Source organism: Capra hircus, chromosome 21 (assembly GCF_001704415.2).
Source record: "Capra hircus breed San Clemente chromosome 21, ASM170441v1, whole genome shotgun sequence".
NCBI lineage: Eukaryota > Metazoa > Chordata > Mammalia > Artiodactyla > Bovidae > Capra > Capra hircus.
In genome coordinates, this window is record NC_030828.1 from 58,456,527 (window position 1) to 58,472,209 (window position 15,683).

Genomic DNA, 15,683 nt, shown 5'->3' on the forward strand with positions numbered 1-15,683 from the left:
TTTAGTGCCACATTCAGAAAACGAAGATCATGGCATCCGGTCCCATCACTTCATGGGAAATACATGGGGAAACAGTGGCTGACTTTATTTTCCCGGGCTCCAAAATCACTGCAGATGGTGATTTCAGCCATGAAATTAAAAGACGCTTACTCCTTGGAAGGAAAGTTATGACCAACCTAGACAGCTTATTAAAAAGCAGAGACATTACTTTGCCAACAAAGGTCCGTCTAGTCAAGGCCACGGTTTTTCCAGTGGTCTTGTATGGATGTGAGAGTTGGACTATAAAAAAGCTGAGCACCAAAGAACTGATCCTTTTAAACTGTGGTGTTGGAGAAGATTCTTGAGAGTCCCTTGGACAACAAAGAGCTCCAACTAGTCCGTCCTAAAGGAAATCAGTCCTGGGTGTTCACAGGAGGGACTGATGTTGAAGCTGAAACTCCAATACTTTGGCTATCTGATGCGAAGAGCTGACTCATTGGGAAAGACCCTGATACCGGGAAAGATTGAGGGCAGGAGGAGAAGGGGATGACAGAGGATGAGATGGTTGGATGGCATCACCGACGCGATGGACATGAATTTTAGCAAACTCCGGGAGATAGTGAAGGACAGGGAAGCCTCGTGTGCTGCAGTCCATGGGGCTGCAGAGTCAGGCAGGACTGAGTGACTGAACAAGTCCTGTGTAGTCCGTCTGGTATGATGGGGTGGGGTTTGGAGGAATAAGGAGAGCCTCTAAAGCCGACTTTGCCACTTGCCATGACCTTGAAAGAGATGACGAGCCTCTGAGCCTCAATTTCTTCATCTGCACAAAGTGCCACACAGAAGAGCAGAGAAACTCCACTCTCACCATCACAGGGCTGCCATGAGGACTCAACAAGACCATGTTTGCCTGGCTCCCCCCAGGGAGCCAGGCTTAGAGAAGATGCTCAGAGAGTCAGCAAATCTTGTCCCTTCCACCCGCACCCTCCTGTTGCCTTTAAACAGCTGATTTAGCACTCTGATGTGAACCTCACAGCAACTCCAGGTATGTTTTGAGGAGGATATTGAGGATCAGAGAGGTGTGATGACTTTGCTAAAATCACACAGTCGGGAAGTGGCAGAGTCTAGATTTGATCCAAGTTCTTTAGACCCTCAGGTCTGGCCTCATTCTGGGTGCTGGGCAATAGTCGTGTCATTAATGGAATCTGTAGAAGCTGGAAGTCTCTAGGCAGAGAAAACTCAAGAGATGTGAGGCTTATTTGGGAAATGGTCTGATCTCCATCCATTATCTTCAGTTCTGTGAAATTGCACAGATGTGGCCCTTTTGACTTGAGTGGTATACATTTGATGTGACTCAAGCCTGTTCTTTAGCTGTGCACTCATCCCAGTGAGAAGCTAGACGGTGATCACTGGATTTGTGTAGGATGGGGCCGTACTTCTCCAGGACAAGTGTATTCCATGAGAGTTTGGGGAGCTGGCTCCTTCAGCCTGGGGTCCAGCCAGGCCTTCTGACTGCAGCAGCCCTCCTCTAGGGCCTTGGGGGGGGGTGGGAAGGAGCCATGTGGCCCTCAATGAAAGGGACATCCTTTAACTGTGGCCTGGGAGCTGTGGTTTCCAGCCAGAGACCACAGGAAGGGTCCTGGAGTAGGAACATAGGAGCAAGACAAGTGGAAATATGGCCCCTGACATAGCTTAGCTAAGGGAGGGCGGGGGCAGGGGGACTGGGGGTCAACAGTCTGCTCTACTTCCCCTCCTGTGACTTTGGAATCATTGTCAGGACTTTCCAGAGCCATCCAGGGCACCTTGGCCACATGATTAGGGAATACAAGAGGGCATAGGGTAAATGATCTTGTGGGGAGGAGGCTGACATCCTGGGGGAGTTTGAACAAGTGATATAGACCAGGACCTTCTCTTCATGGGGGAGATGATACCTGCCTCTAGGAATGGCATGTTTGAGGGTCCTGGCGCAGAGACGGAGTGACAAGATCCGAAATATGTGTTCCCAGCCAGCCTCATGGGAGAGGGCCCCTGCAAACACCAACCAGAGCCTTTGGCACGAGAGACCTGTGAGCGGTCAGTGTCCAAGCCTGGCTCAGGGACAAGGAGAGGACCCGATTCCTATCTCTGCTGCTGGAGACGCTGCAGCCCAGTGTCCCCGTGTGAGCTGAAGGCTCTGGAAGCAGTGGCAGCCTGCAGCTGAGGGGCTGTAAGTGGGGGCCACAGTGAGACCACTGGGGATGGGGCTGAGCAGGAGGACCCATTGGATGCTGGGTGGAGGTGGGGGCCATAGGCTGGATTCCGAGCCTGTGGGGTTTCCCCCTGGGGACCCCAGAGGAGACTGGAAAGCCTGGAGCTTTTCCGTCCTGGGGAGAGGCAGGAAGCTGTGGGATTCAGCCGACCTTTCAGCCTGGCCGAGCACAGGGTTGGGCAGTGTAAATGCTAAGGCATCTTAATGCAGTGGACACGTGAAGGAGGCCCATGGCCCAGATTCCACACACATCCTGGGGATGCAAAGAAAGACTCAGATGCAAGAGGACGAAGGGTTGACACGCCACACACAAGCTCAGGCTAGGTCAGTCATCCTTTAATGCCATGGAGGGAAGAAGGGGACCTGGCTTGGGAGGGGAAAGCTGAACCCCGAGAGGCAGATAGGCTTGGGTGGGATTCACCACCTTTCCCACGAAGAGGGGAGACTTGGTGTTTCTGTCGTAGAGGATGCAGAGGAAGGGTCTGTTGAACTCGACGTCTGGGGGAAGGGACATGGGGATAGCTTCCAGAAACGTGGACCCGGCAGCTTCTGTCCCTTTCTCGTCAATGGTCAGCGCAGCCTTGTGGAGCGCCTGGAAGGGGGGAAAGCAACGAGGCCACGTGTGAGTGGAGACAGGCCCCCACCCAGACCTGGGAGCCAGGCGGGGAGGAGTGCCTTGCCCAGGGTGGGGCACGTGCTGGCCTCTCTCCCGGCCTCCTGTCCTTCCCCATCGCTGTCTACCCAGCCCTGCAGGGGACACACAAGGGATGCTCAAAAGGCCTCTGTCTGATCCATGAGAGTACCCCAGCCTCTTCCTCCCCAGCCTTCCTGAGAAACAACCCATCACCTCGGGGGAGAGAGGATTTTCCTGCCCTCTGTCTCCTTGGCTCCCCTCTAATTTGTGGAACCAGACACGAAGCTCCTTGGGGAGCAGGACTTTGAGAGGTGCTTCCATGTACCTTGTCCCCACCCAAGTACTCCGTTCACAGTCACTGAACCGCAGCTGTTTTCTTGGGCACCTGTAATTCCCCTGAATAAACAGCATCTTTGGTTGAAATCACTCAGACTCAGTGATTCACCAGTAGTTCCCAGAGTTTCAGATGCAGGGGCCAAAGGGTCTTGGCAATCCCTGAGCCTAAGTCTCTCTCTGTAAGTAGGGGGTTATAGGGACCCAAAAAAGGGAAGTCCCCGCCAAGGATGAGACAGAGAGTAAGTGACACAACCTCGCGCCGAGCACGGGAGGCCACCTCCTCCCCTCCGTCAGCTGACCGCACTGCTGTCGTGGTGGAGCGATGGCATTCCTCAGGGGCCTCAGTCTGCAGGCATGCCTGCGTCCCTCTGCCCCTTCCTCAGCCTCGCCCAGAGCTGTGGCCCCGCGTGCATTCTGACCTACAGATGTCAGGGACACACTCACCTTGGACACCTTCAGAGGCTGTTCCTCGGTGATCCCTGAGAGGTCAGCCCCGTTGCTGAAGACCTTGTTGATGCCCAGTTCACCCAGGACAGTTTTCAGATCGTACGTTTCAGAAATGGACAGTTTGGGCAAATGTAAATTGGCAGAACTGTCATGAAAAAAAAAAAGTTGCAGAGTTGAAAGTGCTTCCTTTTCTGGTTGTTCTTTCCAGTTGGCGCCCTCTCCCCCTGCTCTCACACTTTGGTTTATTCCACCTTTAGTTCCTCTACGCCCAGGGTCAGAGGATATTAGAATCAGAGCAATCCTCTTGTCCTGCAGAGCCTCTCAGGGGCCACCTCCTCTGAGAAGGCCTCCCGGAGGATCCGGGGTGTCCTTTGGAAGGACGGTACTCACTACTTCCCTGTAGGGTTTGGTCGCGCCCCCTAGACTGGGACTCCTCCAGGGCCACTATCCCAGGGGACTGTGGGGTGTGGTGGCAGGTCCTGAGTGACATCTTTTGAGAGTGTGAGGAGTACTTCTCTGTATTTTCATCTTTGTTTTATGTTATACATGATAAAATTGCTCATCTGGGCCTGGGCATATTTACAAACACAGAGACAGGTACTGATACGGAGTGCATGATGGGGACCTGGTCGAACCACACTCATCTAATGACAGAGGAATCAGAACCAGCCTCAAACAGGTCCTGGAGTTTCCTGCTCTGGGCGTTGGCTTTTTCAGCCTCTCCAAGCATTTCTCCCCCCTCCCCCACCCTCATCCTGCCGTGGACTTTTTAGCCGGTAATTCACACTCTATCCTGTAATCTACATTCAACTGCCACCTTTGCCAGGAAGCCCATCCTCTTCTTTCTGGGTTTCGCCAACAACATGTGTTGACATTGCTCTCCCGTGCACCAGGAAGGGGCAGTGTCCAGGCTGGGGAGGAAGTCCTCAAGGACAGGACTTTCCCTCCTCACCCCTGGGCACCAGCCCTCTCCCGAAGTCTGCCTGGTACCGCGTGCATGCATTCTGGCCTCTATTGGAAGCAGACACACAGCGGTCATGGCTGTGGTCGGTGGGTCTATCCCCCCACCCTCTGACCGGACCAGATGTGGCAGCTCCCGGGTTGGTCTGCTTGGGAGGTCACCTTGCATATTTCTTTTCCAGGAACTTGGCGAGGAGTTCGTTGTTGAGCTTGTCTTCCAGCTGCTGCAGTTTCCCCAGGTCGGGCAGGATGAAGCAGGCGGTGACGTTGCCCACGTAGTCCAGCAGCAGCACCCAGCTGGCGAGCTTGTCGCAGTAGTGGAGGTCAAACATGCCCAGGCGGTTCATCATGGGCACCTTCACGGTGGTTTGCTCATTCACGTGGAAGTCCCTCTCCGTGGTGTGCTCGACCTCGAAGGGCTTCTCCCATTTTCCTGGAGAGAAGAGACAGTGGACGTCAGACAAGGGTGGGAGGAGGTTTAGCAACAGTGGGAGAATAAAGGAGCCCTGAGCCTCCTGGTGAGGTACTTCTCTCTGAACCTCAGATTTGCGTGTGTGCTCGTGTCCGACTCTTTGCGACCCCATGAACTGTAGCCCACCAGGCTCTTCTGTCGATGGGATTCCCCAGGCAAGAATACTAGAGGGCTTTGCCATTTCCTTCTTCAGGGGAGCTTCCTGACCCATGGATCAAACCCACATCTCCTGGGCTCCTGCGCTCCTGCATTGGAAGGTGGATTCTTTACCCCTGAGCCACCTGGGAAGCCCCAAACCTCAGCTTTACCATCTGTAAAATGGGTCTAAAGTGAACCAGCAGTCTACAGAAAAGACTTTGGGGGAGAATAATGCAAGGCTGGTATAGGATCCAGAATTTCAATTTCGTGGAGGCTCATGTGGTAGAGGAAGCATCTGAATCTTGGTCTTCCTGACTCCAAAGGTGTCACTACTTCCTCTGCGCTGCAGTTGTCAGAAGTGTGGTTCGGGGTTTGTTTTTCTGACTCTATTTTGGGAGGCACTGCATATCATACACCTCTCCCTGGTGGGAATTTGCAGTGCATGTTAGGTCATTTAGGACTCTGAAAATCCTGCAGAGATGAAGGTACTTTGTTTAATTCATAATTCCCTAACCCTATTTGATCATAGGAAGTTTTAGTGGTCATGTGTGGACAATTGAATAACACATACAGAGATGCATGGCTATATCCCATTCTGTGCTGCCAGGAAAGTTAAGAACTGAGTGTTTGAGAATATTTTGAGGGTGTTTCTGTGCAAAAAAGCTCAGACTGGTTATGCAACCTTACCTTTAAAGGATATGTAATTCACCAGAGCAAAAACTGTGTCTTGGTCAAGATCCTTTACCAAATCCACAATTTTTCCATGGCTTCCCTTCTCTACATAATCATTGATCTTCTTCTTGGCCTCCTCAGCATCCCTGAAGTTGATGGAGAAGGCTTCGGAGTGATACAGATTCTTGACATCCTCCAAAAACATATCCACTAGCTTTGCACTCTCATTGATGAACAGACCATTGCCGGTGGTCAGTTGCAGCTGGTGGTTTGGCTGGTTGAGGGTGTGGAGAAGATGCTGAAAGCCTTTGTGGATCTCAGCCTCTGCTAGCTCAGTGAGGTTGAAACCCAGGCCCTCCAGGATCTCAGTGTGAGTGTTGCCCTTGGCTCCCAGGGAAAGCATCGCAAAGGCTGAAGCGATGCTCACTGGGGAGAAGAAGATGTTGCTGGTGTTGGACTGATGGGCCAACTTGTGGTATATGCTGAAGGCAAAGTTGGCCAGGTTGGGGGCAATCTTGTGGCAGGCTGCTTCCTGGTGGGATGTATCATCTGTCTCTTGGATGGCATGTCCTTGGAGAACCCCAGCCAGGGAGATGGGGGCCAGGCAGCACAGGGCTACCAGCAGCAGAAGACCCCGCGTGATGGAGGGTGCCATTATCCTGCAAGAGAGAGAAGGGTACCATGCCTGGGTCAGACCATACAGTGAGTCCCTTGGCCACTGACAGATGCCAGGTCAAAGCAACAAGTTTATCGAGGATCTATATGCCAAACACTCTTCTATGTTGGCATCACTGAAAGACTCAGAACAATGGAAGGGATTTGATGGCACTTATTGCATGCCAAATTCCATCCTAAGCTATTTACTGTCTTATCTCACCCTGTTCCGGTAACGGTCCTCTGACCTAGGTCATGCTACACCCCTGGGCTTACAGATGAGACCAGGCTCCTAGAGGTTAAGTCACTTGTCCAGGATTCCAGGACAGAGAAGTAGCAGAATCAGAATCACACTCCCAGGTCATCTGGGTCTAGAGTCCACGTTCTCGATGGCTCTGTTAATATCCACAATGTGTAAGTGCTAATATCCCAAGGTGTAAGTGCTGCTGGCCTTATTTTGGGAAGAGGAAACTGAGGGACAGGAAGTGGATAATGACCCAGGAGGTTGGCTGAATCGGACTCAGGGATGATTGGATCTGGAACAGCCCTAGGAGGACTTCTACTAAAATCTGTTACCTAATGGATAGAGAGGTGACAGCCCAGAGTGGGAGGGATCTTACTTCAATGACACAGAGCAGGAACACAGAAGAGCTGTGAGGAAACCCAGCTGGGGCGGGGGGCTGTACCCCATCACTCACAATGAACCTCAGCCCCTGGTAGATATTCCTGAGCTGGAGGGCTGCCCTCACAGTGAGTCTGTGGCCTCAGTCACAGGACTGTGCTGACGGTCAGCTTATGCACCCTGCTTGCCTCCTCTGTCCCAGCTCTGTGCTCAGCATGCTGTGGGTGTTGAAGGTCCTGGCTCCTCCAGCCAAGTGGAATTTGTCTTTGTGTGTGTCGGGAGGTGGGGGCGGTGGTGGGGGTGGGTGGGTAAGAGTTGGAAAAGCATCTTTTCCTTCTCAGACAGACCTGGCTTCTAATCTAGGTCTCTGTCACCACCTGCTGTGTGACCTTGGATGAGTTGCTTAGTTTCTCTGGTCCTCACTTTGTCGCAGGTAGAAAGTCAGATTTGGGGGATCTTTGAAAGTAAGACCTTCACTAAGTCTAGCCTCCACACCTTACGTTGAAAGCACCTGAGAGAGCAGATGGCCTTGAAGGAGAGGCTGGTAGATGGGCAAGCAGAAGCCCTCAGAGGATGACTGGGAGGAAGATGAGCTCCATGGCTGGTCGGGGGAGACAACAGGGAATGGCAAGGCCTGTGGCTGGCCCAGCAAGGTCAGGCTCCATCTAGTGATCATCAAAGTCAATGTCTCCTGCAGCACACAGGACCCGCTCTACTCCACAGAGCTCCCTCCACTCCACACAGACCCCTGCCTTGGGCCACCAGGCCAAGGTCTCCTAAGTACCACCTGCTCTCTTCCCAGATAAAGGAACTGAGGTCTAAGCAGAGGAGAGGGTGTGCCTGCAGCCACAGAGCTGGCTATTGATATTAGTCACGTAACTAAAACCATCATTTTAATAAAATACAAAGACAAAGGAGCTCTTGAACTTGGCATATGAAAACCCGAGGTTAAAAAGTTGTAAACAAAGAATGCTGGGTTTTACTTACCTCCTTGGACTTAAAGTTTCTTTCCAATAAACAACAAGATGAAGCGCAAAACTGGTTTCTTTCCATTACCTTTTTTTTTTTTTTTCCTGGACTTCAGGCCTCTGAATAACCCAAATAGAGGAGACCACAGATTATGTAATACCTGTTTATATTTTTCGTAAACTAGCCAGTGGTTTTAGAGCTGAAGATGGTGCTGAGATTAATTCTGTATATTTCCATCACCCTTGGGTTTCTCGCTACCTCCCCACTGGATTTTGGTGTGGTCCTTCATGGTTGATGGAAATTCCCCATCTTGGCGAGGCTCAGAGATGATGAGGGATTTGAACTCTGCACGATGGGGACACTATATATGCCAATTGACCTCAGAGTCAGAGGCTGAGGCTTCTCGTCCGCACAGGGCTGCCTCTGTCCACTTGGTCTTGGGTAAGTATTTACTTGTTTTGGGGCCTCACTCTGCCCAGCTGTATAAACTGAGGTTAAGGGAGACCTAAATGAGGTCTCTGTGTACCAATGCTGGAATTTTAGTTAGAGGGGTATCTGGGTTTGGTGGAACAAGATGGACTGAATCGTCCCATGGGGTTACAGGGTGAGGTGCCCTCCTGCCAAGAGGGATGTTGGCCTTAAGAAGGTAACAAGGCTGGCGTGGGGCTGAGGGGAAGAGGGGCTACAGCTGGGGTGAGCACCTCCCTGCTCCCACCCCATCCTTCTGCCTGGGGGTTACATCACCTCCTCTGGCTTCCTCCTCTTACAGTAAATGGCCTGAGGCCAGGAAGGGGTCAGAGCCCTGGCAAGGCTACGCAGTGAGTCAGGGACAAAGCTGGCTGGAGCAGGGCTTGGTTTCCCCACCTCTCGAACTATAGGTGGGACAGAATGTCCCCAGGTCAATTCAATGAGTGTCGGAATTAGATCCCCAACACTCTGACGTCAGTCTTGAGACTGTTGGCTCCCTTTTGCCTCCCAGTCTGTTCCTTAGAACTTCGAGTGCCCAAGACCTCTCTCTCCTTTCCCAACAAAGGCCGTCCCTTCCCCCAATCCCCCAATTCTAGTGCTGGGGAGCCAACCAGAGATGCCAGAGGAAACGGTGAAGCGCCCAGAGGTGCAGGGACCAAACTTCAAATCAGCAGAATGAAGACGTCACAGTGCCACTTCTGGAGTCTGGGGTAGGTTGGGGACAGTGAATGAGCTGTCCCTTTGCCTAATCTCATGCCCTTTCTTTCCCCCAGGATATAAGACAAGTGACCAAGAGCGACCCAGTGGGGTCCAGGGAAGTGACTGTGACCTAAGGTCACAACCCACTGACGCCTGGGTAAGCCCAGGGTGACTCAGCCCTGCCGCTTACAGGTAAGTGGCCTTGGGCAAGTGATTGCTTTTCTTTGAGCCTCGCCTTCCTGTAAGTGGAGGAAAGAATCTCTTGCAAGGCAGGTGTGAGGAACGGATACGGTGATGAGTGAGTGGGCCTCTAGCAGGTGTGGAAGCCCTACCTGTGCACAGAGAGGGTTCAAGGTAGAGACTGGCAGATTTCTTCCGGGCCAGTTAGCCACATGGCTCAGGGCCAGAGAGGGGAACCCTGCTCCGCAGAGAATGGCCTCTGAGCTTAGAAAATGTTCAGTTCAATTCTCCAGGTCTTTATTCATCGACTATTAGCTGCCAAACCCTATTCTTAGCAAACATCAGCATGAGCATCCTCCTCCTCTTTTCACTTCGTGAACAGCAGGCATCCATGCACTGTCTCATCTTCCCTCAGAGCTTACCCTGAGAGGTGGGAGTTATCATTAGCCCCATTTTATAGATGGAGTCAGCAAGGAGATCGAACCAGTCTATCCTAAAGGAAATCAGTCCTGAATATTCACTGGAAGGACTACTGCTGAAGCTGAAGTTCCAATACTTTGGTCACCTGATGCGAGGAGCTGATTCACTGGGAAAGACCCTGATGCTGAAAGATTGAGGCTAGGAGACAGGGACGACAGAGGCGGAAATGGTTGGAAGGCATCACCAACTCAATGGACATGAGTTTGAGGAAGGTCCAGGAGATGGTGAAGGACAGGAAAGCCTGGGGTGCTGCAGCCTACAGAATCACAAAGAACTGGACATGCCTAAGCGACTGAACAACAACATAGATGGAGAAATCAAGGGCTGTAGAAGTTAAATAAATGACTGAAAATCACAGAACTGAACTGATGGCTTACAGAACTAATGTTTTGTGTGTGCAGCATGTGGGATCTTAGTTCCCTGACCAGGAATCAAACTTGTGCTTCCTGCGGTGGAAGTGGGGAGTCTTAATCACTGAACCACAAGGGAAGTCTCTACAGAACCGAATTTAATCCTGGGTGTTTTGATCCCTGAATTTGGCATTTAGCCCTTCTCTGTGTACAAAGCTGAAGGCAGAGGCCTCAGAACAGAAAACCTCAGGGGTGACCTGGCTGAACAAAGAGGGGCATCATCATTTTGTGGCTAAGATTGGAGGCTATGAGGCCAGAATGCCCACACTCAATTTGCTATCAGTTCTGTGACCTTGGACTAATTACTCAACCTCTCTGAACCTCAGTTTCCCAGTGATGATATGGGTGTACTTCCCCTAAAAGACTATTATGCAAATGAAATAGGTGCAAAGTGCAGAGAAATGCCTGGCACACTGTCAGTTCTCAGAGGCGTCAGTTTTTATCGACACTGTGGCTCTTTCAGGATCCTCTAAAAGAGTATGGTTGCCTTGGCTTGGGTCATATTTGTATTCCATCTCCAAACACCAGTGATGGAAAAATCATATCCTTCCTAAAGTCCAGAGATCAAAGGCAGTGGGAGTGGGGTAGGGACAGGAGGGCCAACGTTATCTATGCTTTGCCTAAAAGGGCAGAGAGGATGAGTGACTGTCCAAGGTCACCCAGCATCAGAGGTGACTCAAAGCCAACCCAGGCTTCCCATTCCTCAGCTGGTGCCTGAGACCCAAAGGGACGATTTTGCAGTGGGCATGAGGGCAGAAGCAGGGATTCTGAAGGGGATTCAGCCTAAGCTTGAACCGTAGATGGTGTAACTGGGGGCAAGGGATGAACCTCCCTGTCCCAGAAGTCTTCATCTGTCAAATGGGAACGTCACGGTAACTACCTCAGAGGATTGCCATGAGGCTTAAATAGAGGCTGCCTGTGCAGAGTGGGGGCTCAGGAATACACTCAAAGCCCACCCCCAGGATAGTGGTCTCCCCCGCTCCCCATCTTCTGCAGCACACAAGGATGGCCAGGCGCCCGCTGTGCACAGGGGTGCCCGCTTCAGGCTAAGACCTGGTACGGTTCTGTTCTGGGCACTTCTGCAGAGAATGGAGGCAGCTGAAACTCAGAGCTTCTGGTCCCACCTGGCTTCCCTACCAGGTTGCTCTGTGAGCCTGGGCTACTCACTGTCCCTCCCTGAGCCTTATCGTTCTCATCTGTAGAAGCGAGAAAAGATACACACCCGAGCAAATGCAGAGGCGGCGAGACCTACAGAAGACCACCGACGGGACAAGACCTACAGAAGACCACCGACGGGAAAGGTACAGGAGCTGCGCCAGCAGAAACATACTCCCTCCTAGGTCGCTGGGTGCCAAAGCCAGCCCCCACCCCCGCACTTCCACTTCTGCTCGCAGAGGGCCCCTTTAGTCACCGGGAGGAATTGGGGAGGCCCTGGATAGGCTTGGGAAGCAGGAAAGGACCCCTGGGCTGCTGTTACTATGACAACAGATGGCCCGGCCCCAGCCTTCTCCATCCTTCTTGCATCCCCAAGGCTTGCCTGGGGAGCGCAGGGTCCTGGAGGCCCCTGGCCAGTGGAAGGCATACTTACGATTCACTGTCCCAGGTCAGGGCTGGTGACTGAGGCCGAGGAGACAGAGCCCTGTCCTTGCCCCTATTTAACCACTGGACCCAGAAGGGCGAAGGGGGAGGCTGCTGGTAAACATTAACCAAGGTCACCCCAGTTATCAGAGGAACAAACAAGGACTAAGTCCATCGGCTGGACACTGGACTGCCTGCTCACGTTGTCCAGCGGTGCTCCTTCTGGGCAGCACGCAGCCCTGTGCTCCATATCCCCGAGAGAGTCTTTGTGCCCAGCTCATAAACCACAGCATCCTGCATCCAAGCTGGGGTGGCATTGATGCCGACATTCTGGGGGGTGGCATGATTTTGCTGGCCTGCGGTCCACTGGGGAGCTCTCAGTTGCTGCTTCATCAGTAGCAAGAGCTACCACTGATGGAGCCACCTTGAAATGCCCAGTGCTCACTGCTGGGACTTCCCTGGTAGTCCAGTGGTTAAGAGTTTCCTGCCAGTGCAGGGGACATAGGTTCGATCCCTGGTCAGGGGAGATTCCATATGCTGTGGGGCAACTATCCCATACAGTGACTGCTGGAGCCTGTGCCCTAGAGACCGTGGCCCGTAACCAGAGAAGCCGCTGCGATGGGAAGGCCGTGCACCACAACTAGAGTAGCCCCTTTGCCACAGCAAGAGGAAGCAGCAGCGAAGAGCCAGCGTAGCCAAAAAAAAAAAAATTAAAAAACAAACAAACAAACAAAAGGCCCACTGCTGAAGATGCAACGGGTAGAGAATGTTATGAGCTCAGCTGGCAGATAGAGAAACTGGTCATCTACCTCAAGTCACCAAGCAGACACAAAACCGCTCTCGCCTTCCCTGGAAAGAAAATGGGTCCTGACTGCAGTTGACACAGCTACCTAGGCTGATATGGGTGGCATGGGCACAGGCCCGGGGTCAGAGAGTAAATCTATAGAGAGTTGTGTGGCCTCAGGCAAGCTGGTCCATCTCTCTGAAACATGGGGTAGTTTCATTTGCATCCTAAGGCCTTGGAAGTCCCACTTCCAGCTCATTGGCAGGGATGTGGAACTCACTTATGTAAAGCACCAGGCACACACTAGGCTCTTGATTTTGATCTGCACAGCCCTCTGCTCACACCTGCTCACCAAGCCTCTCCAGGTGGGAGGAGGTGCAATTCCTGGCCAGCCTCAGGCCTGTTTCTGTTTCCGCTGGATCTGGCTTCCGGCCAGCTAACTCGACCCACAGGCTGCCTGAATTTTCCTGGGACCTGTGGCTCCACCCAGGAGCTACGGCCGGCTTTTGGGGGCACTGGTGGTGGCCAGGGTGGTAGTGTGGGATTGAGGCCAGTGGGGCCCTACTGGGGTGGTGCATGTAGTTTGATGCCAGTCGCCTTGGGCTTTTCAGTGGGTTAGAGTCCATTTAGAAGCCTGAGGCAGTTGGCATCATGCTGTGTGCATCGCCCTACACGCCCTTGGCACGCCATGTACACTCGGTATTTGTTGAGCCAGTGGACAAGTGTGTCTTTGTCCTCCGCTCATCCCCTGGCCCCAGCTATGGGACTGTGCCTGGCGAATAGCCTGTAGGTTCCTCTACTACACAGGTTTAGACCAGGGAACCCAGCATCCCCACTCACTGGCTGTGAGATCTCAGGTGAGTCATTTAATCGCTTCATGCCTGTTTCCCCATCTGTAAAATGGGGATGTGACAGTTTGTACCTCGCTGGGCTGCTGTGAGGATTAAATGCAGCAGTTTCAGAGCCCAGAGCCCAGCGTCAGGGGCACATGGTGAGCCCTGTGCCCATGGGTCTCCCTGCTGTGATTCTAGGTGGGTGGTCTGGGGATGAGGGGGGCATTCCAGGAGCTTCCCTCCAGGCTTCCCTTACTCAGCCCTCTCAGTGTCCCTGTGAGGAGAGTGTGTACCACCACCTCCCCCCATATAGGAGCAGAAACGAGTTCAGGGAGGGAAGGACTCTCCGCTCCCATCTCTCCGGACTCTCCGATTCCACAAGCTAGCTTCAGAACACTGACTCTTTCTCCTGAGCTGGCTGAAGGAGTTTCTTACCCAGGGCTCTGCACCTAGCTGTAGCTTGAAGACCTAGGGTGTGATAAAACAAGGCTTGCCCTCCGTACCTCCTGGGCATTTGTTCCCCTCCCCGTGCCTCAGTTTCCCCATCTGTAAAATGGCCTCCCTCCATGCCTGGCTGCCCCTCTCAGCTCTCGCACTGAGTGGGTATAGGCAAGTGTCCAGGCTGTTGCCATGCTTAGTGCCTCTCAGCCTGGTGGTCTGGGGCAGGTAGGAAGGTGCCCCCCTATCCCCCTTACCTTCAATGCCAGGTTCTTGTGGCAGAAGGAACTCCTCCTCCCCTGGGGCTCCTGGAGGCAGTGTGTGCCCTAAGCGCAGCACCCAGGCTCTGCCAGCGCAGGAGGAAGGAGCTTCTGGGTGGTTCAGGCAGCAGGTCTGGGAGGGGTGGGGACCCTGGGCAGGAAGCTGCCTTGCACAAAGCTGCCAGGAGCCAGGCAGATGCCAGAAAACCCTTCCCAGCCCAGGCGGTAGTCCTGTGTGTCAACTGTTGTCCCTGCTGTGTCTGGCTGTGTGACCCAGGATGAATTACCCAGTGCCTTTGAGCTTCTGTAAGCGGACTGGTAGCACCTGGCAGAGCAGATTAAAGGGCATGACAGGTGTCTCCTTTTGGCCCAGAGCCGGGCATCAACATTTTGGCAGGTTTTCAGGGCCACCTGTGAAGGGAGGCAGCCTAAGCCACCTCTGAAATGCACAAGGGGAGCCCCACAGAGACTGAGATGGGCTGCGTTTATTGGGGAGGGTGTGTTACAGACGCTGGCCGCAGGAAGGGATGTAAGACATTAGGGGGGACTGGGGCACTTGGAGGAGGAGTGAAGAAAGGATGTGAGGCAGGGCCAGGGAGAAAGTGAGGGGCTCTGGGTTGGGACCTGTTCCTTTTGAGTCCAGGGCTCCATGCTCAGCCCTTCCTCATCTCCCCATCCTCCCACTGCCCACTTCTGTAGTATTTCACACTGCAGAGAGCTCCTCTGGACGTGCATCCTGGGAAGGAGGGGTGGGATGATCCGGGAAAATGGGCAAGCACAGAATGCCTGGGGTGGGTCCACCCAGGGGCCATTCTCCAATCACAAATCAGAAGCCAAGCTGGAGAAAGTTCTGTCCACTTGGTTACTTCTGGAACTGTTGATTGTTGTATCCAGACTGATTCTCTGGGAGTGAGTGTATCCTAGAAAGATGCTGTGGGCTGGCTGTGAATTGGCGGTGTCTGGGGAGACCCTGTCCCCCCATAATCCTGCCTAGATATGGGAGAGGGATGGAAATAAAGATGACAGTGAAGTGTGCAGTCTGCAGCAGGAAGGGAGTGAGGGGAGGAGTATAGACCAAGTAGATGAAGGACCAGAGGCCCTGCTTGGTCCAGAGAGTAAGGGAGCACTTCAGGGAAGCTACATGTGTTGGCAGTTTCCCAGAGAGTGTGGGACCTAGCCTACACTGACTGCCCCAGGCACACACACAGACACATCAGTGTACCCCCGATACTCACTATGGGAGCCCCCTTCCAGGCACCAGCTCCCTTCTTCAGGGGGCACTGTGGCTTAGTGGCTCAGGCATGGGCTGGGGGGCTGAGCACCTGGATTTAAGCCTTCACTCCACCACTATCTGATGAGATCTTAGCTAATTAACCTCTTTGCACCCCCATTTCCTCTTCTATGAGTTGGGGAATAACAATGACC

The 15,683-nt window shown here is 53.0% G+C and overlaps 1 protein-coding gene across 2 annotated transcripts; it reads right to left on the bottom strand.

The window, feature by feature from the left end:
* On the bottom strand, positions 2,540-14,542 carry LOC102185401 (alpha-1-antiproteinase). 2 transcript variants are annotated; one of them, XM_018066209.1, is made up of 5 exons: positions 14,256-14,542; positions 5,899-6,542; positions 4,764-5,034; positions 3,639-3,786; positions 2,540-2,816 (listed from the first exon to the last, which is right to left on the bottom strand). In XM_018066209.1, exons 2-5 carry the CDS (start codon positions 6,536-6,538, stop codon positions 2,550-2,552), a joined length of 1,326 nt encoding a protein of 441 aa, XP_017921698.1. In that variant the 5' UTR covers positions 6,539-6,542; positions 14,256-14,542; the 3' UTR covers positions 2,540-2,549. The 2 variants fall into 2 exon arrangements, with proteins under 2 accessions (XP_017921698.1, XP_013828609.2); XM_013973155.2 differs by lacking the exon at positions 14,256-14,542 and adding an exon at positions 11,954-12,041.

Coding starts and splice junctions, on each gene's coding strand:
- LOC102185401 (XM_018066209.1), bottom strand. CDS start 6,538: ATGGCACCCTCCATCACGCGGGGTCTTCTGCTGCTGGTAGCCCTGTGC. Junction 5,035..5,898: donor GAATTACATATCCTTTAAAG/GTAAGGTTGCAT, acceptor TCTTCTCTCCAG/GAAAATGGGAGAAGCCCTTC. Junction 2,817..3,638: donor AGCCTCTGAAGGTGTCCAAG/GTGAGTGTGTCC, acceptor CCCCCCTTCCAG/GCGCTCCACAAGGCTGCGCT.